The sequence below is a fragment of the Ursus americanus genome, chromosome 32 (genome assembly GCF_024610735.1).
Source record: "Ursus americanus isolate L20-20 chromosome 32, mUrsAme1.1.p, whole genome shotgun sequence".
Lineage (NCBI taxonomy): Eukaryota > Metazoa > Chordata > Mammalia > Carnivora > Ursidae > Ursus > Ursus americanus.
Genome location: NC_142158.1, coordinates 19,774,612 through 19,798,051, shown reverse-complemented (window position 1 = coordinate 19,798,051; position 23,440 = coordinate 19,774,612). Strand labels below are relative to the sequence as shown.

The following is a 23,440-nucleotide window of genomic DNA, read 5'->3' as shown; positions in this document are numbered from 1 at the left end:
AGTAAGTTCAAAGACGACCAGAAGCATTTCCTTGGGGTTGATGGTAGAACAATCTGGACATAGTTGGGAATAATTGGATGCGGACTTTCAGAGGCCTTCCCACCACCACACATCTTTAACCACCTCTCACATGGCCCACTTGTACTTCCTGCTACAGGAAGGATCGGAGGTTAATCATCTCACATGAGAATTTGTGTTTGAAATGGAATCTCTAAGCGCGGATGCTTTTCAGATGCACGGTATTTTATGTTCTTTGTCATGAGTTCAATTTTTGATCCAACGCTGTATCATTATATCCAGAAACCTGGAGAAAGATCCAGAAACGCTTTGCCTTTTAGGAGCCAATTTCTAGGAAAGACAAAACTGCAGTAGGCAGACGCAGGATGAGGACAATAAACCAACGAAGAAAGGTCAGCAACCTAGAATGTCAAGAGGTGATGAAATTTCAGTCTGTACCCAGCACAGGGGGGTCATGATCTCAGGAGAAGGACACACGAAAACAAGATTCAAGGACAGTGAGGGCAATGAAGTAAGACCGTGGTAGTTATTGTGAGTGCTCGTGAGCCTCGGACAAGGAGGGCATGGGAGAGACTGCAGTGGTGTTGTGTGGCGTGGCTGAGATTTTGGAAACGTTTACAAAAGAATATAACAGTCGGGGTGCCCGCTGCGGTCAAAGGCGTGGAGGGGGTGGCCGGTGTGGGCCCAGGGGCGGGACTGGGAGGAGAGTCGAGCAGACAGCTGTAGGACAGTGTGTGTGTGTGTGTGTGTGTGTGTGTGTGTGAGAGAGAGAGAGAGAGAGAGAGAAAGAGAGAGAGAGAAAATAGAGCAGGACGCGGAGGAGAGGCACAGGATATGGGATTGGGAAAGAGAACGTGAAAGATAGCTTAGAACAATGGTGCTCAAAGTACGATTCCCAGACACTGGCGTCTGCAGCATCTGGGACTCCAGATGTGAGAACCACTGGATTAGAAAACAGGCAACAGGGCCCATTTGCGGTGGGGCAGCGGATGGCGTGGAAAGTGCTCAGAGCAGAGGGATACGCACACCCAAGGGCCTGGAGCCCCGCATGTTCGGGGTTGGAATGGGACACAGCTGCAGCCGCTTGCTTATGTGTTCTCTGTGGTGCTTTCACGCTACGGGGACAGAGTTGAGTTGTGACAGACACCGCATGGCTTGCAGAGCTGAAAATATTCACGAGGTGGCCCTTCCCCCAAGGCTTGCTGTCCCCGATACAGAGGGTGGGGCTGGCATGCCCTGGGGATAAAGTACAGGGGGACAGAGGAGGATGGGGATGCCAGCCAGCCCTCTGTCCTGAGCCAGCAGCAGAGAGTTTGGGGATGCCACCTGAAAATCATGCTCCTTCCCTTTTTATCGCTCGTCATCCCTGTTGGGAATGTGGAAAGGTGCGTATCATTTGAGGGCTTTTAAAGATGCCCTGAAGTCCAAGCAGGGAAAGCAGGCGATATCTAGCAGGTGTTTGACGAGCCCTGCAGCTCCAGGCAGAATGGGGGGGGTAGCCAGTTTGAAAACAAAATTGCAGTGGATTTTCAGACTTTTAAAATCACGCCTTGTAAAAATTCTTTTTTATCGTGATAAAATATACATAACATAAAATTTCCCATCTTAACCCCTTTTAAGTGGACATTTCAATGGCATTGGGCACATTCACACTTTTGTGCAACCATCCCCACTATCTGTCTCTAGAACGTTCTCATCATCCCAAACTAACTCTGTGTACACACTAAAACAGTAGCTTCCCACCCGCCTCCCCGACCCTGGTCCCCTCTGTTCTACTTTCCATCTCTGTGAGCTTGTCCATTCTAAGGACCTCCTATAAGGAGTACTGTACACTATTTGTGTTTCTGCGTCTGGCTTCTTTCACTTAGCATGTTGGTTCCAGATTCACCCATCTTGTAGCATCTATCAGAATCCCCTTCCTTTTTAAGACTGAATAATAGGGGCTCCTGGGTGGCTCAGTTGGTTAAGCATCTGCCTTCGGCTCAGGTCATGATCGCAGGCTCCTGGGATCGAGCCCTGCATCGCACTCCCTGCTCAGCATGGGGTCTGCTTCTCCCTCTGCCTCTGTTCCTCCCCCCCACTCATGCTCTCTCTCTCAAATAAATAAAAATATATGTATTTTTTAAATACTGAAAAATAAATCGCCCCTTGTATAGCCAGACCACATCTTGTTTATCCATGCATCTGCTGATGGACAGTCTAGTCATTTCTACCTTTTGTCTGTTGTGAATAATGCTGCTGTGGACCCTGGCATACAGGGTCCTCTGAGCCCTGCTTGTGCCTCCTCTGGGTGCACACCTAGAAGGAGAATTGCTAGATCCCATGAGAATTCCACATTTAACTTTCTGAGGAACCACCAGACTGGCTTCCCCAGCTGCTGCGCCATTGTACGTTCTGCCAGCAGTGCGCACGGGTGCCCATTTCTCCACATCTTCTCCAGTACTTGTTATTTTCCTTTTTTCTTTTTTTTCCCTCTTTTTAAGTAATAGCCATTCTCATGGGCGTGTAAGTGGTATCTCGTGGTGGACGTGTAATTAATGTTCCAAATGCAGCCAAAGGAGCCGGGAACACCGTCTTTATGTGGGCGGGGTGGGGCAGAGGATTGGAGGCTGTATTTAAGCATCATTGAGACACTCTGCCAAGGAGTGGTGGAGGTAGAAGGAACTCAAAGCCCACGTGTGTGATCTCACCTCTGGCTGCACATTAGAATCCCCTGGGGCATCTTTGAAACTGCCAGTGCTGGTCCCTACCACTGGGGATTCAGATTTAGGCATCTAGAGTGAGTCTGGACGTTGGTATTGTTTTTAAAAGCCCCCCCGCCCCGGGTGAGTCTGATGTGCAGCGAGGGTTGACCTCTTAGTCTGTAGGTGCAGAGAGGAAGGCCCCATGACCAAGGCTCCTGGGTTTCTTGTCTCTCAGCCCAGAGCGGCTGCCGCGGACGTACTTGTCGTTGAGCAGAACCAAGAACACGGTGAAACCACTACTGTCCCGGGCATGTGGGCAACTTCCTTTGTGTTCTGCAGAAAGTACTTCCTCCAAAATCTGGAGAGCCAGCAGATGGGGCCCAGCCCTCCATTCAGTCTGGTGAGGTGGTCAGTATCCAGGGGCCGTGGCAGATTTCCAGCAAGTCCGTTCATTCAGCAGATGTGCAGAATATTGAGACACCAGCGAGTTAGCTGGTGGGTTGCCCCCATTGCTCCAATACTCTGAACTGTGGACCGAGAAAATTGAGCCACTCGATGCTCTTATATGCGTGTGCCATGGGGTAGTTGCCATGGGGAGGCCTTCTCGACTGGGCCCTGGCCCAGACTGGATTATGCCGGGTACCATGTTCTCCTCCCTCTTTCTGTTCTCGTTTGCCTGGCCACTGTTTGGAGGGACACAGATTTGGACTGATCTAGTCGTCGGTTAATGATTTGTTCTCATCCATGAATCCTGGTGGACTTCATTTATTGTGTGTGTGGGTTTTTTTAAATATTATATTTGTTTATTAGAGAGAGACAGAGAAAGCACAAGCAGAGAGAGGGGCAGAGGGAGAAGCAGGCTCCTCGCTGAGCAGGGAGCCCGACGCGGGGCTTGATCCCAGGACCCCTTGATCATGACCTAAGCGGAAGGCAGACGCTTCACCAACTGAGCCACCCAGGGTTCCCTGTTTATCACTTGATCTGTTTAAGTGTATAATCATCAGAAGCTGTAAGAAGGAGTTTGTGGGCCAAATACAAAGTTAGAACGGTTCTCACAAGACTGCCCTTACTTCTGACACCAGTTACAAATTTGGGGGGCGTCCCCAACCACCCTCAGTTTCGAGAATTCACTAGGAGTCACAGAACTCATGGAAAGCTGTTATACTCACAGTTATAGGTTATCACAGAGAAAGGATACAGACTTCTATCAGCCAGGGAAGAGGCATATTGAAAGGAGTCTGGGGGAGCCCAAAGCTGCTGAGCTTCCAGGCACCTTCTCCCCAGGGAGCTGGGGGGTCTTGTCTCCTCTGGCCATGATGTGTCCGCAGGGAGTATTGCCCCCCAGGGAAATTCACTTGAGCCTTAGTGCCTAGAGTTTTTATGGGGGCTTCACCGCCTACCACCCGCAGGGCTGCTCTTTTGTCCCCAGACCCTCCCAGAGGTCGGGTGAATGGATACCTTTAATCCTGTGTTCCTCCAGAGGTCCGAACAGATACTGCCTGGCCCAAAACCCCCATCCTAGTAAATCACGTGGTTAGACAGTCTGGTGGCCAAGCCCCCAGGCAAACAGACATACTGCTATCAGACAGGTCGTCCCAGAGGCCAGACCTGTCTTGGAGTTCGGTTAATCCTGCACTGCCTACCAGCAGATCCACTGTCCAATGCGAGAACGGGAACCCAGGTTCCTGTAGCAGATACACCAAGATCTTCATCTTGTTTCTGCCATTTGTGACCCACGTAACCTTAGGCAAGTCTCTTACACCCTGAGTCTGAGCGCCCTTGTCTCTGCCATGGAGTGATCGTAATATACTGGTTGTTACTTCTCTGAAAGGCATCACTCTAGCCTGCACTAAGAAAGCCCCAGTGACTTCTGTGATACATGCTTTGCCCTGGGGAGGCTGGGTCTCAGGAGGTCTCAGGGCCTTTGTCGTCAAGAGGACTGAAAAATGGTACAGTATCCTAGAGACTGGAAAACAACCAGAAGAGGGAAAGCAAGAGAATGGAGAAATGCCTTGTTCGTTGAGGGATTATTCAGAAGCTCTCACTTTCCTTCCTTCCAGCCACATCAAGGGCACTGAATGCTTTGAGACCCCCTCAGAATGCCTTCGTGCCAGAAAGGCATTTTTCTAACTTGATGGAGATTTTCACCTTCTCTGTTCATAAACTTGGGCCGTCTGATCTCCCGGAGATCCAGCCCCTGGTGGCTACTAGAATCTGAGCCTCCTCCAGCTTCTGCTGGTGCTTTGCTCTGCGACGTGTAGCAGGACTGAGCAGAGTGTGTGCAAGGAGACAGCTGGCAGCCTTCCTGGGGGATGTGGAAAGAAGAGTCTGCATTTCTCCACCATGCCTTTTGGGAATTACTCATCCAAGAAGTATTGTGGAAAAGCAGGAGCAAGGAACCAAAACACTTACCCTTCACCAGGAAACGCCTGTAGCTTGAGTTTGGCAGCCCCCTTTCTGTTTATTCTCCTTGTGTGTGTTGAGTGGCTTGCACGCTCTTTGGTGCCAATGAGAACCTGTGCACTGGGGACTATTACAATCCCATCGATCAACTGAAGAAAGAAAATAAATGCTCAGATATCCGTGACTTTCTCTTTTACGTAAATCACAGGTGTGTGTGGGGGGGGGAATCCAGATGTTTGAAAGGATTGATTGTTTGAAGGTAACTGTATTGATTTTAGCCCAGGAGTGATGAGCGGCAGATGGATGCAGCAACTGGGACTTCACAAGAAAGCCTTTGCCGCGTTAAAATTACGATGGCTACTATTTTATTGAGTGTGTACGTTATACCAGGCGCTGTGCATGTGCCCAATTAATTGGCAGAGACATTAATTACAGCATGACACATTGTTGAAACACTCGCCTCCCTCAATGGGGCATGTGTGTAATTTAAGATTAAAATTACGTTAAAGGAGGGGCGCCTGGGTGGCACAGCGGTTAAGCGTCTGCCTTCGGCTCAGGGCGTGATCCCGGCGTTATGGGATCGAGCCCCACATCAGGCTCCTCCCTGTGAGCCTGCTTCTTCCTCTCCCACTCCCCCTGCTTGTGTTCCCTCTCTCACTGGCTGTCTCTATCTCTGTCGAATAAATAAATAAAATCTTTTTTAAAAAAAATAAAATTATGTTAAAGGAGAAAATATATTACATAGGCAGTTAGGGGTGAAGCCAGATTTAGAACCTGTACCCTCCCCACCCACAGCTTATTCTTTTTATTATGCTCTGTCCTTCTTCTTATTGGTAGTAATAATAATATTGATATGTATCAATCAGTATTCATATAATATCATATGCATAATATTCCTTCCTATCAGTATTCATGTAATAATATTAATATTTATCCTGATATCATATATATGCCAACGGGTATGAATGCTTAATGAATTCTGTGGGGAGATATACCCATGGAGTGCTAAGAACATTAAATGAGAGTCAAAAAAAGACAGATTCTTGTCCTCCCAGCCCCGACTCTGTATTACTCTAGCCAGTTCTTTGCACCTGTCGCAGCAGCAGTGAAGGGGGCCAAGCGCCACTGCCCGCAGAACAGTTCATTCTAGGGCAAGGTGAGAGCCACCAAGTGAGGGGTTCAGCCAGAGTGGTGAACACACGGAGATTTGGGTGTCCCTGGGTAGCGCAACTCGTACCCAGGCTACCCGAGAGCAGAAAGGTATTTGCTTGTGTATTGAGCCAAGGAAGGTCTTGACAGAAAGGCATTTCCAGCTTTTCTTAAAAACTCAAACTCCACTGGACAATTCATTTGGGACCGGTTTCAATCCAGATGGTTATCCCTCCAAGTGATTATTTTTCCGTCTTGAGCCTTTCCAGGAATTCCAGCACGGGCAGGCTGCCAGGGGACACTGGCTCCCCAGATGCTGCAGTGACATTCCACGTGAGCCTATTTCCAGGGATAGCAGAGCCCAGCTGCGGGCTTCGCCCGCTCCCTCTTCTTTCACACATCCTGTCCTCCAGCACGCACGAACGTGGGCCGAGTCCCCGTGTGGTGGACCCCATCTGCAGGACAGATCTCCTGGTGTTTCCGTGGAGGGGGGCAGAACCCACTGAGAATACCCCCCGTCTCATGGTCGTCATGTTGGCTAGGAGCCGTAATGGCAGAAGCCAGGAATCTGAGTCAAGTTTCACCCAAATTCAGGGAAGGCTGTCTCTCCGCGTGGCTCGCAGCAGTAGCAAAGAGCGGAGCCCCACTTAGGCACGAGGGACACGACGGTGTCGCTGCTTGCCAGGGGGAGGAATTTAGCAGGAAAAGAACAGCCAGAGCAGCCGTGTGTCTTGAGGAATCCCCTCCGACATCTTGGTCGAGGCTTTCAACCAGAAGGATGACTCCGAGTCCCTCAGTGCTACGCCCAGCCAGGCAGCACCCAGATGCGGTGGTCTTCTTCTGCATGGATTCCGATCTTCCGATCACTCCATTATGTTTAGTGATGGTACTTGTTACCACAAAAATCTATAGGTGAGGGGTGTCTGGGTGGCTCAGTCGGTTGAGCAGCCAGCTCTTGGTTTTGGCTCGGGTCATGATCTTAGGGTGGTGGGATCGAGTCCCGCATCGGGCTCCACGCTCAGCGCAGTCCACTTATCCCTCTCTCCCTTTTCTCACCCCTTTGCACTCTCTCTCTCTCATAAATAAATAAATAAAAGCTTTTAAAAAAATCTATAGATGAACGGGCCCCCAAAACTATTGTTCACGGTGCCCCTGCTATGAAGAGCACGGCTGTTTCCTCTGCCTTTTCCTCGTCCTACTAAAAGCCCAGCTATCAGTGGTGGCAGATCCCTGTGTCCACAGCCAGTCCCCACCTCAAAGGGAAGCACTGTGCGGTGTGCATCGTGGCCATTGGTGGAGGGCACCTCCCCCTTGAGCGCAGACTTGAACTTGTTTTTTGTGATGCTGGATGGGGAGCAAGTGTGCTCGTGTCCAGGGTTCTGCATGTCTGAGCCACGCGGAGTGTCCTCTCGGGGGGCTCAGCTCTCCTAAGACCCAGGCCAGAATTGGGTGGGTGGCATTGAGCTGGGTGTTGGGTGGTGCTGTGAGGTGACAAGATCCTGGTCTCTCCTCCTTAGTCACCCCGGGCCATGGCGCTGAATACCGCGTTGGCCACAGTCCATGATTAGCGCTGACTACGGTGTGCAGACTCCTTGGCTATCTTTCCCCCTCTTACCTCTCTGCGTCCTGTCTCTTCCCATGTGGAAGAGAAAGAGCTTTGCCATTGGGCTGCCATCTCCATGGTGTGTCCCAGTCCATCAGTCTGCCTAGCATCATGGTTGGAAAGAACAAGAAAGTCGTTTCCAGTGCTAGACCCCCTCTGACTCTGGGGCCTTACTCAAGCCTGTGTCCTCATGGAGGCACAAACCCCAAGAGTTTGTTGTGAGGGGTAAATAAGTTGAGTTGAGTTACTGAGTTCTTGGCATGTATTAGATGATCGATCAGTGGAAGCCATTTGTATTCATTTCTTGGGGCCGCCATTACAAATGACCACAAATGTATTTTATGAAACCTTAGAAACTTATCTCACAGTTCTGGGGGCCACATCTGGAGTCAAGATGTCCACAGGACAGTGCTCCCTCCAGAGGCTCTTAGGGAGGATCTGTCCTAGACTTCTCCATCCAGGGGGCTTCTGGTGTTCCTTGGCTTTGCGCCATATAACTCCACTATCTTGCCTGTGCGTCTCAGATCTTTCTCTGTCTTTCTCTTACAAGGAGATTAGTCATTGGATTTGGGGCTCACCTGGATAATCCAGGATCATCTCATCCTGAGATCCTTAATTACATTGCCTTTTTTCCAAATAAAGTCACACTCACCGGTTCCAGATGGACATACCTTTTGGGGGTCCCCTACCCTGTCTGATTAGTGATACAAATTAAGGGAAACACTTAGGTATTCTTCATGTCCTTAGGTACTTGTGTAGACTGTGGATGACAAGCTGTCATTCTTTGATGTTTCTCTTCAAGCTCTCTGCACTTCGGTGAAGGTCAAGATCCATGTCTAAGGATGCAGAGGAGAGAAGGGGGGGCCTTGTGTGTGTTGGGGTGAGGATATCAGCCTTTATGCAAAGTTGCACTCACCTCTCAAGAAGTCTCTGGCCTAGCGAGACCTGGGTGGGGCCCTCCATCCCCTTCTGAAGCTACCTCATGTTGGACCAAGAGACCTGCCCAGTGAAGCTCGGTGCTAGGCAGAGCAGAGAGGGCAAAGAAGCAGTTTTCATTGAGGACACAGCAAAAAGAAAATTGGAAGCTAGGCGAGGCTTATAATAAGCAAGCCCCGTTGACACAGATAAAATCAGAGTCTCAAAATCTTTGTGATGGGAAAAAATATAGAAGTAAGTGGCCTGAGCACCTGGAAGGACTAGCGGTCTGTGCCACCTATCAAGGACCATCAACTAGAGTCTCCAAACTCGGTCCCCATGGTTGGGGTGATGCAGGGATCCCTGCCTCATTAGGCAGCCCAGCCCATTCTTAACAGTTCTGATTACTTTCTGATTTTTACTGTACATACTCACGTAATGTTCCATTTTCCTGCCTTCCAGGGACAGCCCTTTATAGACCTGAGCATTGCATCTACAATCCAGCTTCTCCTGTACTTCCCCAAGCCATACATTCTCTGTTGGCTCTTCTGTTACTTGCCTGCCTTATGTCCAGACCACCCACTAACCCGACCATTCCACCCCAGACCCGCCCCACTGTGCCCTGACCCCTGGGACTACGGCTTTACCAACATATGATGTTGCAGTATTTATCCCTTTATTCTGAACATTGGGCTTTTATCAGTGAAGCTTGTAATTACTCCAGTCTTTCAGGCCCCATACCAAACTGTTGGTTCCTATTACATGTACGGTCAAACAAAAGATTCCTGGGCTCCTTCATTTGAACCAGTCTTAAGCCAGATCGCTCCAGCCCCTGCTATCAGATGAATTGAGCTATTGAAACCGAGGGCAGGCATTTACATGTATTCTCATGAATCTTAATTTTCTTGGTTTTGTGCCATCACTTCCAGCTTCTGAGGATATATAGGTTCCCCCCACTATCTGAAAGTAGAGCGTTCCTACGGAAACTCTTGTGCGCCAACATGATATTAAGTGAAGAAGCAATTATCATTAATTTACATGGAGAAGGTTTGAGCGTTCCCAGACCCCAAAATTAACCTCTCTTAGGCTTTTCTGATACCTCAGGACACATCTTGCTAACAGATGCACAAAATAAATCCAGATAAAGCCCAGATGCGGCAAGACACGGTTCAAACTATGGCGGCTTGATGCCGAGATGCTGGGTGTAGTTCCTAGAAAAGGCGCTTGGTGGCGCCACTCTCACAGCTCAGGATTCATGCTGCCTCTACAGTCCCTCCTGGCAAAACAGATGCTGAACGCTACCTTTGCTTTTAGCCTTGTTTTGTAAAAGCAAAATCCTCTTTGGATTTCTTTTGGTTCGCAAAAGCAGGTGCTAATGTACGTCTTTAGCAAAAGCAAAGTGTGTAACACAAACTTTCAAAAAGGGCAGGATCCCTGTATTTGACTATTAATTGCCGTGATACAGAAAGCTTCTCTTCCAGCTTTCTGTTGCCTCTAAACATGACAACAAAAACGCCAATAAAATGTAGAGCAGAATAGAACTAAAAACAGAGTTCTGGCATTCCATTTGCTCCCCGTGGACATTGAACAGTTAAGGCCCACGGTACATACTAGAAAGGAAGTAAGTAGTTGATGAATGTGTGATCCCCTTCCCTCGGGGCATGCTTGTCCAATCAGCAGCGAAGGTATCTAATTGTACTTTCATCCAACACACCCTTCTCCATCCTGGAAGCCCCACGGATGACAGGGTTAGGCCTACTTTTAATATTTAACCTCAATCAAGCGCTTTCTGCAGCGCACAACACAGACCTTCCAGTTCAGCAGTAGCATAAAACAGAAAGGAAGATGGACACATTCAGGACTTAGAGAATCCTTGCTGTGCCCTGCTGACCTTGCCCATCAGGGCCAGATATTCTGTCTCCTAAATGCTCATACAGTCTTTCCAGAACTTACCCAAGCTCCTTGTCTGCATCTCTTCCTCTCTAACACTGAAACCGTGCCTCGTGAGTGGGATCCACTCAAACAGAGAAACTCACACCATGGGGCGTGCTAGGCAGACCAACCCAGTTTACTGCCATGCCTTTGGGGTGCCTTTTTAGGACTGTAGGTATCAAGCTCCAAGGAGTGGCTCCCACTCAAAGCAGTTCGTTGTTATTTACAAGATGGAGTCAGTGGGGACACATTCACACATCTGCCAGCTCAGAGGCGTCTCGTTTTCCCATCATTTCTGAAACAGCGTAAATCAATGGTAATGGGGGAAACTTTTTGAATTATAGCAGAGATGGAAGCATGGGGCTTCTTTTGTTAAATTTTGTTTTTCTTCTTGGAGATGATGGAGTCATGTATCAAAGTGATGATATCGGCTTTTTTTTAAGTGTTTCCCTATACTTTTTGAAGACACAAAAAACCAGAAGACAAGGAGCATTCATTACTTAGAACTACGTGGAGTCTAAGTGACCCCAAAATAAACTCGTGAATATTCCTGAAATATTAGCTGCTTATCTCCAAGGCTCCATCCACTCTGCATTTGGATATACAGCACCCAGTTTCATTTCTCAGAAACTACTCCATCAGAAAGAGAGGCTAGAGATGTTTAATTTGTTGAGGAGCTGATGATTAGAAAATTTAATCTCATACCTGAGGTTCTGAAACCTTTCTGTGAATATGAATCATCTGGAGATCTAGTTAAAATGCAGATTCTAAATCAGGAGGGCTGGGGGGGGCATGAGATCCTGCATTTCTAGAGCTCCTGGGGGGGGGTTGGGGGGGACTGGCATTGCTAGTCTCAGGACGCACTTTGGAGAGCAAGGCCTTTATGCCACTGAGCTAAATTTTAAAGAGAGAGAGAGAGAGAGAGAAATGTAGACATAGAGACAGTTAAGATGAGTGCATTCACAACAGAGATTCTCAGGCAAACCCTGTGTAAGTTTGCCTTGATTCATCGAGTACCTTTCTCAATAATAATGTTTGCACAATGGGATCTGCATATGGGGTTCTTTGGTAGCTTAGTGTTTGGAAGAACTCTTTCTGTTGTTCATCCAGAAGTGAGCTCCCCAGGGGCCCCGGTGAACCGCTGGTGTTTTTCAGCCCCAAGAAGGTAATTAGGGACACTAAGGCCATTTGTCTGCAGCTAGAAAGAGACCCTAAAAGCAAAAATCCTACTCTCCTTTTCTCTTCTTCTCTTTTTTGTATCTCTTTCTCTCCCTCTTCCTTTTTTACCCTTCTGTGCTATTCCACCTTCAAAATATACCTCTCCCTTATTTCAATGCCATTTCAATGCCGTGAATAATCAAACAGCCTTCGAGAGACCTGGTGGCAAACTGTGGCGCCCTCTGGTGGTTCTCTGAAATACAGCGACTCAATCCCTCCCCTCACAGTGCTTCTCCTTGATGGGAGATCCAGATAGGACAGAGCGGGTGAGCATAGAGAAGGGACACATGCCCCCGGAATTAGAGAGCCCCTGTCTCCTCCAAGCTGCACTGGTAAATAGGAGACATGTTCCTTCTAAATGTAGCGGGAGGATAGATTGAAATTTTTTATCAGTCGGGCCCTAGTTTTTCCAGCTCCTGGGTTAATCTCTGGATCCTGGATTAATCATAAGTATTATCTGGAAAAGATGTTCATCAGTGGATCGTTTTTCAGAAGAATGAATTTGAATCTGTGCATTAAGGCCAATATATCTTAGTGGTCCATTAGCAGAAGACCAGCCCTGGAGTCTCTAAAGGGACCTTTAGGACCAGCTAAGCCAGTGTCTCTCAAATGAACACTATAAATAAACCAAGTCACTACTGAGAACCAAGTCAGCATTCCTTTTCAGATTCACTAAAGCTGGGCTCTTTAAAAAGTACCTTCAGAGGGGTTTTCTAGTTTTGTATATTGTGCATTTGGTTGTACAGGCAATTTTACATTTGCATTGCTAATGGACCTCTTCTGAATGTGTTTGACATTTTGCTTGGCTTTGAAAGGACTTTAATGCTGCTGCTTTTTCTTCCCTCGAGCTGCCTTGGGCTAATTAACCTATTCCCTTACTGGCTGGGCCTACTATATGCAAATGTTCTCATTTTGGATTCTGACATATCACTCTTGCATGAACATCCCTAATGAAATCCTGTGGGGTTTTATTGGAGCAGTGCTGCTGTGGAACCAGCAGGGGGCGCATGGACCAGTTTGCTTTGAGCAGATCTCCTAAATGACTTCTTTGCTACTTGGTCTGGGAATGTGGGAGCTTATACAATTGTTTCTTAAGTGACTCTTGAAATCTAAAGATAAAAGATCATTGTCAGTACTTTTTAAGCAGCCAGAAGGGGCCACTGATTTTTATAATTTTGTAGTTTAATTTTGTTCTGTCATTGTTTTGAAAATAGCACTGGGGTGCCTGGGTGGCTCTGTTTAAGCCCCCGACTCTTGATTTTGGCTCAGCTCAGGATCTCAGGGTGCAGAGATCAAGCCCTGAGGCAGGCTCCGCGCTGAGTGGGGTGTCTGCTTGAGGATTCTCTCTCTCTCCCTTTCCTCTGCCCTTCACCCCGCTCACACACTTATGCTCTCTCTCTCTAAAATAAATAAATAAATCTTTTTAAAAAACAGTACTTATCACTATACAAAAGAAGAGAAATAGCACTGTCATCCTGATTGATTTGCAAATGCTGTGTGTAAATTATGTGCTGCACTGTTTATAAAAGAAGGCTGTGCAGAACACAGTTCTTTTGGACTTCTAAAAGCCCTAGGTCAGGAGGGCAAATAATTGACATTACTCCTTCAACACAGCTATTTCTCCAGCATTAATGTCCTAGATCTCTTCCCTTTTCCATCCCAGTCTTTATTTTTTTTAATGATTTTATTTATTATTTGAGACAAAGATGGAGAGAGACAGAGCACGACTGGTGGGGAGGAGGCAGAGGGAGAGGGAGAAGCAGACTTTCTGCTGAGCAAGGAGGCCGATGCGGGACTTGATCCCAAGACCCTGAGACCATGACCTGAGACCGAGCTGAAGGCAGACACTTAACTTACTGAGCCACCCAGGCGCCCCTCCGTCCCAGTCTTTAAAGTGCCTCTCTTGTCACATGACAAATCCTGTTGTTACTGAAATGACCTTTGACATTGAGACACCGAATTTATACACTTTCACCTCATACATACCTGGATCACAACCATTAAGGATGGGGACTTCCTTTTGTGTCATGTGCCCTTTTATGGTGACATTCAGTGATCCTGCTGAAGCAAGAGCAGCAAGGACCACTAAATCATGGACCCAAACAAAAGTTACCATTGATTGGGGGGGAGAAGCTGGTGCAGGCAGAGAGGAAAAAGGAAAGAGGCCATGTTACAGTAGGGATGTCGCCATTGCTTGGGTGTCGACAAGGTTCAGGTGCAGAAGTCTGCTGTCTTGTTGTGTTTGCTCGCAAGAGCATTTGGAGAAATGCCAAAACCCCCCAGGGCCTGACATTCCCAAAGCCTGATGCCCAGGCCCCAGGATCCCAGCACACCACACTGCTCCTGTCTACAGCTGCTGCCGGTAGGAGGCACTCACACCTGCTGCTTGTTAGCCCGGTTCCTGTTGGTGCCATTGATGTTCAGCCTGTTGCCAGTGGGCATCCATGTGCCCACAGTCATGGTAACTCGGGGCTCACTGGTCACTGAGGGACTGAGATGTGTGTCCATAACACCTGGCTCCCAGCCCACGATTTACAGATCCAGGGTTAAGCCACGGGTCTGACTGATCTGAAAGAGGTTTCATCTCTAGGGTTAGTGGTGGGTTGGCCCTTTCCAAGGAGAAAGGGCAGTGTGAAGAGAAAACTCAGAGACTACCTGGAAAAAAAGAAAGAGGAATGAAAGGAGCATGTGAAAGAACCTTCGATGCATCCGCCGTATTAGCGCATTCTTATTCTTGTTTTTAACCATAACCATATTCAGTTTTTAACTGTCTCGCAGATTCTTTTGGCTTTCTGTTACCATATGAGTAGCTGTACTGGGAATTCTTTGGAAACTTGTAGAGCAAAAGATTATTTTTGGCTGCCTCTGCTGAGTTGGCATGTGTACTGTGTGTGTGTGTGTGTGTGTGTGTGTGTGTGAGGGAAGAGGGAATGGTTGTGGATTGAGTATGGACCCAGAGTCAGGCAGAACTTGTGAGTAGTAGCTCTGGTAGATGAGGCTTCAGACCTTATGCCCAAAGACCACTCAGGATCCCCACTCTCCACCTGCTCCTTCCCAGCACCTGCATCTGAGGCTGACTTTCCCTGATGTCACCCTCCCTGTGGGCTTCATTTGATTTTCCAGCAAGGGAAAGAAGAGATGAGGAAGGGATCAGCATTTCTGAAAAGGAAATTTAGGAAATAAATAATCTACCCTCTAAGAAGAAAAGAAAAAAGGGAGAGAGGGTATTGAGAAACAGGTCTTAGGAGATGCAGATGGTCTTAGGGGAGTTGTTAATGCCATGAAAAGGCATCTGCTGTGGGGCGCCTAGGTGGCTCGGTCAGTTCAGCATCTGACTCTTGATCTCAGCTCAGGTCTTGATCTCAGGGTCGTGAGTTCAAGCATGGTGTTGGGCTCCATGCTAAGCTGGAGTAGACTTTTTTAAAAAATTAAAAAATGAAAAGAAGAAGGCATCTGCTTGAAGGTTTTGAGTGCTCGATATCTTCCTGAGGGCCAGTGTTTTCTGTGCCTTCACGTTGGGGCTCTCATCAGGTTTTGGGAATTCATGGTGAAGCCAGAGGCCGAGTTTCAGTCTGATATTTTGATTTCCTTTTCCTCCTTCCCTTCCTCCTACCTTGCCTCTTCCCCTCGTCCCCACCCTCTTCCTTTTTCCCAGATTCCAGAGCTGCTGCCGGAGGATCGCACCCACGGGGAGATGATTCCTCATGAAGAGCCTGGATCCCCTGCAGAAATCAAATGTGACTTTCCATGTATCAGACTAAAACCAGAGCCAGCCAGACAGTGAAACAGTCACCGTGGAGGGGGGACGGCGAAAAATGAAATCCAACCAAGAGCGGAGCAACGAATGCCTGCCTCCCAAGAAGCGCGAGATCCCCGCCACCAGCCGGCCTTCCGAGGAGAAGGCGGCCGTGCCGCCGAGCGACAACCACCGGGCGGAGGCCGTGGCATGGCTGCCGGGCAACCCCGGTGGCCGCACCCACGGGGGCGGCAGGCACGGCCCGGCGGGGACTTCAGTGGAGCTCGGTTTACAACAGGGAATAGGTTTACACAAAGCGCTGTCCACGGGGCTGGACTACTCCCCACCCAGCGCGCCCAGGTCTGTCCCGGCGACCAGCACGCTGCCCGCGGCGTACCCTCCCCCGCAGTCCGGGACGCCGGTGTCCCCCGTGCAGTACGCTCACCTGCCACACACCTTCCAGTTCATCGGGTCCTCCCAGTACAGCGGGCCCTACGCCGGGTTCATCCCTTCACAGCTGATCTCCCCGACGGCCAGCCCCGTCACCAGTGCCGTGGCCTCTGCTGCGGGGGCCACCACTCCATCCCAGCGCTCGCAGCTGGAGGCCTATTCCACTCTGCTGGCCAACATGGGCAGTCTGAGCCAAGCCTCAGGACACAAGGCTGAGCCGCCGCCGCCCCAGCAGCAGCAGCAGCAGCAGCAGCACCTGGGCAGGACGCCGGGCCTCATCACCCCGGGGTCCCCCCCACCCACCCAGCAGAACCAGTACGTCCACATCTCCAGCTCTCCGCAGAGCGCCGGGCGCACAGCCTCTCCTCCGGCCATCCCCGTCCACCTCCACCCGCACCAGACGATGATCCCACACACGCTCACCCTGGGGCCCTCCCCCCAGGTCGTAGTGCAATACACCGACTCCGGCAGCCACTTCGTGCCGCGCGAGGCCGCCAAGAAAGCCGAGAGCGGCAGGCTACAGCAGGCCATGCAGGCCAAGGAGCTCCTGAACGGGGAGGTGGAGAAGGGCCGGAGGTACGGGGCCCCGAGCTCAGCCGACCTGGGCCTGGTGAAGGCCGGCAAGTCCCTTCCTCACCCGTACGAGTCCAGGCACGTGGTGGTCCACCCCAGCGCCGCCGACTATGGCGGCCGGGACTCCTCGGGGGTCCGGACCTCTGTGATGGTCCTGCCCACCAGCAACACACCTGCCGCGGACCTGGAGGTGCAGCAGGTCACGCACCGGGAGGCCTCCCCCTCCACCCTCAACGACAAAAGCGGCCTGCACCTGGGGAAGCCCGGGCACCGGTCCTACGCGCTATCACCCCAACAGGCTCTGGGCCCCGAAGGCGTGAAGGCCGCCGCCGTCGCCACGCTGTCCCCCCACACGGTCATCCAGACCACACACAGCGCTTCAGAGCCACTCCCGGTGGGCCTGCCGGCCACCGCCTTCTACGCGGGGACGCAGGCGCCGGTCATCGGCTACCTGAGCAGCCAGCAGCAAGCGATCACGTACGCTGGCAGCCTGCCCCAGCACCTGGTGATCCCCGGCACGCAGCCCCTGCTCATCCCGGTGGGCAGCGCCGACGTGGAGGGGTCGGGGGCAGCCCCCGCCATAGCCACGTCGTCGCCCCAGTTCGCTGCCATGCCTCACACGTTCGTCACCACCGCCCTTCCCAAGAGCGAGAACTTCAGCCCGGAGGCCCTGGTCACGCAGGCCGCCTACCCCGCCATGGTGCAGGCCCAGATCCACCTGCCCGTGGTGCAGTCGGTGGCGTCCCCCGCCGCGGCGCCCCCCACACTGCCCCCCTACTTCATGAAAGGCTCCATCATCCAGTTGGCCAACGGGGAGCTCAAGAAGGTAGAGGACCTCAAGACGGAAGACTTCATCCAGAGTGCCGAGATCAGCAGCGATCTGAAGATCGACTCCAGCACGGTGGAGAGGATCGAGGATAGCCACCACCCCGGCGTGGCCGTGATCCAGTTTGCCGTGGGGGAGCACCGAGCACAGGTAATGTTCACCCCCCCCCGCCCAGATAGGGGCACCCACCATGCTGCTGTCACCATTCTCCTGGCAAGATGAGTGTCTCCCAAGAGGCAGACCCGAATGTGCTGTGGGGAGAGTTCAGGGTCTTCATTTATATCCAGACTGTAGACCCATCCTCTTTTCCATCCAGGTTCTGTGAGAGAGGTAAGCCCCAGTGCATCCGCTGTTTGTAACGAATTCACTTCCGTGCTCCTATAGACTGGGGCTAGTAAGGTACCATCCTCCGTAGGATTCAGAAAATCACCACTCAAGATATATATATATTTTTTATACTATGGCTTAGATGAGGAACCCTGATGGAGAAACGCTGCAGGGCTCCAGGCCCTTGGAGGGGTCATTGTGCCCTTTTTAGCTCTCAGGAAAAGACCGTGCTGGTCAGGATGGGGACATGAGATAGATGGTTACAGTCACCCCATCCCGTTCCAATGTCTGTGTTTTAAAATGTAGGTGCTGTTATCATTTAGGGGTGGTGAGGCCGACAGTTGAGAACACAGCTGCCATTGAAACTCAAGATCCCAAAAAGACAGGGCGGGCCATGCGGGGCTGCATGGGGAAGCACCAGGGTCAGTCAGGAGACAGAGGGGACCAGGAGGGAACACGGCCAAGAGCCTGTATGGTGGTTTCCATGAGAAGCGGTGAGTGACATGGGGTAAGCAGGCCGAGGATTGGCTGGCATGAATAATTTCTGGGGGCTCTGGGGCACAGGGGCTGTCCCTGGGTGTCTGGTACCTGGGCCTGGGGTGATGAGGGCAGGTGGACAGTGGCCCAGAGGTGAGAACCCAGTGGAGGAGGTGGTTGGGGAATGTGGGCGTTTGGTGTGCCTGTGAAGATCTCTCTCCCAGGGAAGGAATTAGCTATCCGTGGCAGGGGCAGTCCCTCCAGAGTCAGCAAGGCTCCAAGATACCAAAGCCTCGGAGTGTAGAAAATCGCAGGCCTGATTAACATCGTCTGGGAGTCCTAGGTGATGTCCTGAGCATGTAGTAAATAGGAACCCCAAGGGGTAAGGTGCAGTCAAGGTCACTTCTGTTAAAGCCTAGAAGTATTATTAACTCTATGAATTTTCACGGTCTTCTTCAGTCCAGTCTTGTACGGTGTCTTAAATCACTTGAACGCTTCTATTCCACAGCTCATTTATAGAAAACAGCACTTTCCCTGTCCAGGTGGCTTGGAGACAAACAGGTCTGGCCCCCAGGCTGGGGGCTTCCTGGCTCTCGAGCCCTGAGCCCCGCTCTCCTGGGAATGTTTCCACGGAGGGCTTTGAAAAACCCCAAAGTGACAGCGCATCCTTCAAGTTGGAGTTGAGAACGGTCATGGCATAGGTGATGTTTGGGTAAACAAAACGAAAGAAAAACTAGTTAATGGTGTGGACTGTTTTGAGGGTATTTTTAAGACATCAAGTTGCAGGGGAGGGGGTATTTTCCAGTGTTTTCCAGAAGTGCTTGTGAATGACCAGATGTGGGGTCTTACACAATGTCGGAGGGCCTGCCCTGCCAAGAGCTTTTTGCCCCCCTTTGTTCTGGTGCAGGGTCACCATCGGCTTACAGTCTTTGGTAAGATCCCAGAAAGAGTTCTCGAAGTTCAGATTTAAAAAAAAAAAAAGCAAAAATCAGGATTTTTTTTTTTTAAGTGGTAGCTTTATTTCGAGTTCCCTGCCGGGAGGTACTGCTCGCTCCTGCCTGCCTGCGTGGGTTGGAGGTGGGCATGGGTGGAAGGGAAACGAGTTGTCTTTAGCAAAGTGGTCTTTTAACGGATTCCAGGCAAAGCATGGAAAAGAAGAATGAAAGTGCGTTTTTGCATGGCCCCTTCCGCCCTTCAAGCGTTCCTGTGAACGGGGCCAGGCACAGGAAGAGGTGTTATTTCCAGAGCTGCTGGTTGCTTACCCGCACCTCTTTTCGCCCTGAGAATACAGAACAGCTCTGGGGGCAGGCAACCTCTCCAAGACCCTGGCAGCCTCGTGGACGTGAGCTTGCCAGGCCTCTCAAGGTCGCAGATGGACCCGGCGTTCTGGAAAGCCAGCCTCTCCCTGTGTTTTCCCGGCTCCATACTTTGCACCGTGGATGCTTGAATGATAGAGTAACCGGCTTCCCCGGGAGGGCTCCTTTCCTTCCGCAGCCAGACCACGAGTCTCTGCTGACAGCCGAGGTGCAAATGAGAAGGTGGAATGGTTGTCACGGCCTGTTCGCAGGTCTGTCAGGGCGGCCCGCGTGGGGGCGCCGCATGCTGGGGAGGGCTGTCGCCTGCTAAAAAGGTGGCTGGGGGTTTAAGCTGGGAAAACAAAAAGTGCACGGCCCCGACACGGCCCGTGATTCGTCACTTTACCCAGAAGCCTATCAGAGACAGGCTGACATCATCACAGCTAAAATACCCCGCAGCTGTGCTTGCCGCGAGTGACAGGAGCGCGATCGGGAGAGACTCCGAAAGAAGGCGAGAGGGGAAGGAGGATGGGAGCCAGAGAGCTGATATCTCGAGTTAATTTACGTTCCGAGGGCTGCGAGCTCGCGGCCCTCATCGGTGCGGCGCTGAGAAGTGTTCTCGCCTGGCCTGGAGATCAGCCGTGTCTTCTCAACTCGTTAGAAATCACTAACACGTGCACCCACGGGGAGATTTAGGGCTGTGCAAATTGTTTAAGTTAATTAGCAAAATCACAAAATTGATGGGGGACGTTGTGGGAGAAGGGATGGTTTTCTACTCACCCGCCGAATGGCGTTATGACTCCAGGCAGAAATTCCCACGTGGAAGGCGAGCCGCGGGGACATGTGTGACCTCAGAAAACCTACGGTGAGCATCCCCTCCGGACAGTGGGGGGAAAGGCCCCGAGCCGGGGCTACGGTCGGCTCTGAGGGGTTTTCCCTCAGAGCGGCCGTTGTTCTCATCCCTCAAACAGGCAAGTGATTCCTTGTACAAGGTATATTGCGGGCCTCCTGCGTTTTTGCAGTCCTGGCCTTCTCTGCCCCGCAGAACAGAGCTTGTAGAAACTGCCAGCATTCGCTCACCAAAAACCAAAGGGGGACACGGAGGGAATCTCTACTGACCTCCCGATCCTGATCAGCCCACAGACCCCCTGGGAACTGAAACCCTCCTGTCTAAAACAGGCAGGGTTTTCGTTTGGGTGATTATTTTAAGGAGCTGAACTCCTAATTGTTATTGTGGAAAGACGCCCCCAGTGTAATCTCCAGCTGAAGCCCCCGACGAGGCAGTGTGGGAGAAAAGCACTGTCGCGAATGTGTCACCGTCCCCGTGTCTCGGCCATCCCCGCTGCGGTATTTCTCGACACAGGCAGTGTCTTTGCACCCGGTCCCCCGGCCCGCTGCTGTGGGAGAGCGTAGGAAAATCCCAGGTGTCATCTGTTCCCACCATAGGCACTGCACGACACTTCCTTCTGGCCACTCTGTGTCACCTTCCTCTTCTGCTGAGGGACAGGTAGCACATTCCACCCCAGGTAGGAGAGTCTCCCTGCTTCCCGAATGTTCCCTGATTCCGGTTGAAAGCCCCAGTGGACAACAGAATCACTTCCCTTGGGGCCTCACTCCCAAATATAATCCACTTGATATTTTTCTCCAAGATGGGGTAAGTCCGTGGCAAGTCCTAGAGGGGATCCCCCGACAGTAGTGGGAGCCGGCATGGCTCAGCAAGAGGACGGGGGGGCATCCTCTGCTGGGGCGGGAAGCAAGTGAGCTGGTTACGAAAATGCAGGACCGGGAGCTAAAAATACCTAAGTCAGGATTTATCTTCCACGCCTCCGTAGCCCTGGACCGTGTGCAAACTGGGTACCCGTTAGTGCTCAAATACATCTCAGCCCTCCGTTCTGCTGATGAAGTAAGAAGAATGAGAGTTGTTGTAAGCATGAAAGAAAATGTGTTCAAAGGAACCAGCACAGCGTGTAGCACCCCGTAGGCCCTCGACAATGTCAGGGGCCCTCCCTGCTTCAATTTAGGTGGCTTGGGCCATGAGAAGAGAAAGGTTAGGGGCGCCTGGGTTAACAGTCGGTTAACTGGCTGACTCTCGGTTTCGGCTCAGATCATGATCTCAAGGTTGTGAGATCGAGCCCCACATCTGGTTCCCCGCTCAGCATGGAGTCCGCCTGAGATTCTCTCTCCCTCGGCCCCTTGCATTTGTGCTCTCTCTCGAACATAAATAAATAAGTCTTTAAAAAAGAGAGAAACGTTAGATTCTGAAAAAACAAATACAAGGCTTCATGCTCTAAAAAAGAATTTATGAATGAAGAGGCAGTCTAGAAAGGTCCAGAAACAAGGACAAAGTTCCGGAGCACCCACACCGCTGTTTCTCCAGGAGGGGCTGACTGCCCTCCTGCAAGCCGGTGTGCATACAGACCCACTGGATTGCTGCCAGCGTGAGCTGGCCCGGAGGATTGCATTGGTGGCCCAGCCGTCCGCATTGGTCAGAGCCCCCGAAACGGAGGTTTCGTGCGCTTTTCTTCTGCCAGGTGCCCAGTGGGCGAGCCTCTGCCCAGGAGCCCCCCTCCTCCCTGGGGAGCCCTCCACTTCCATCGGGCAAACACGTTCTGCCTGTGAGCAGCCTCCTCATCCCTCTGTCCCATGCTCCCCAGGCTCAGCGTTTCTGAAGAGCACTCAAAACTTGCTCAGTCGAATTGTAGTGAATTTATTTGTAAAGTGCTCTGGGGTGACACTTGCCTTGGACTGTGTCTTGCCTGACTCGAGAGCTGCTGATGTGATCGGGCTATCTCTCACTTCCCAGATCCTCCCAAGGTGACTGCTTCCCTTGACCTCCTCGGTGGCTGTTTAATATTCAGTGCCACTTACCTCCCGTAGCTGTCCCGGGGGGCCCCCGCGTGTGCGTGTGTGTGTGCGTGTCACGCTAGTACAACGTGTTATAATGATGTGCTTACTGCACGTCTCCCGACAGCTTTTCTTTCATTCCACTATTTCTAATTTGACTGCTATGTTCTGTGACTCTTCGGGGCGGCATTATGCTTTAATAGCAGCTGCCTAAAAATAGCCAGACCTCATGCGAGCAGCACCGAAGTCTGTATGGTCCCTTAGCAGCCAAGGCAAACCGACGCCAGCATTTCACATGTGGAGCTTGGTGGGATCGAATCCTAATGTATCAAAAAATAGATAGTGACCTCCCCGTGTGCAAAAAAGCCCAGAGCTGGGGCTCTGGTCCAGCTGTCAGTGATAATCCTCCTCTCTGGGTTCATGCCAGAAAGTCTCCAACAGAAAGAAATGGTATCAAAACACATTTCTGTTTATGTGTCTGTGTACCCCTCCAAAAAAAAAAAAGAAAAAAGAAAAAGAAAAAGGCACTCCTTTAGTCTATGTGTGATACACATGCCCCCAACCAGGGGATCTTACATGTATTATGGAAGCAGACGCTCGTTGTTGCTAATAGCTGGTTTTTAATGAATAGACTTTATTGTTTAAAGTAGTTTAAAAAAAGGGGGGGGGCGCCTGGGTGGCACAGCGGTTAAGCGTCTGCCTTCGGCTCAGGGCGTGATCCCGGCGTTATGGGATCGAGCCCCACATCAGGCTCCTCCGCTGTGAGCCTGCTTCTTCCTCTCCCAATCCCCCTGCTTGTGTTCCCTCTCTCGCTGGCTGTCTCTATCTCTGTCGAATAAATAAATAAAAATCTTTAAAAAAAAATAAATAAATAAAGTAGTTTTAAGTTGACCCCAGAAAAACTGAGCAGGAAGTCCAGGGATTCCCAGACACGGAACCCCCCCTATTATTAAAACACTCGTGTAGTCAGTGCATGTGTTACAGCCCAGG

General features: G+C 50.8%; 1 protein-coding gene across 14 annotated transcripts in view; it reads left to right on the top strand.

Annotated features, from left to right (window-relative positions):
* Positions 1 to 23,440, top strand: part of ATXN1 (ataxin 1) — a 390,438-nt gene that overhangs the window by 356,930 nt on the left and 10,068 nt on the right. For all 14 annotated transcript variants that reach the window (XM_045811584.2, XM_045811581.2, XM_087858067.1 and 11 more), the window contains one exon: positions 15,578 to 17,657. In XM_045811584.2, the coding sequence (XP_045667540.2) occupies positions 15,738 to 17,657 (1,920 nt within the window). In that variant the 5' untranslated portion in view covers positions 15,578 to 15,737. The remainder of the gene's footprint in view (positions 1 to 15,577; positions 17,658 to 23,440) is intronic.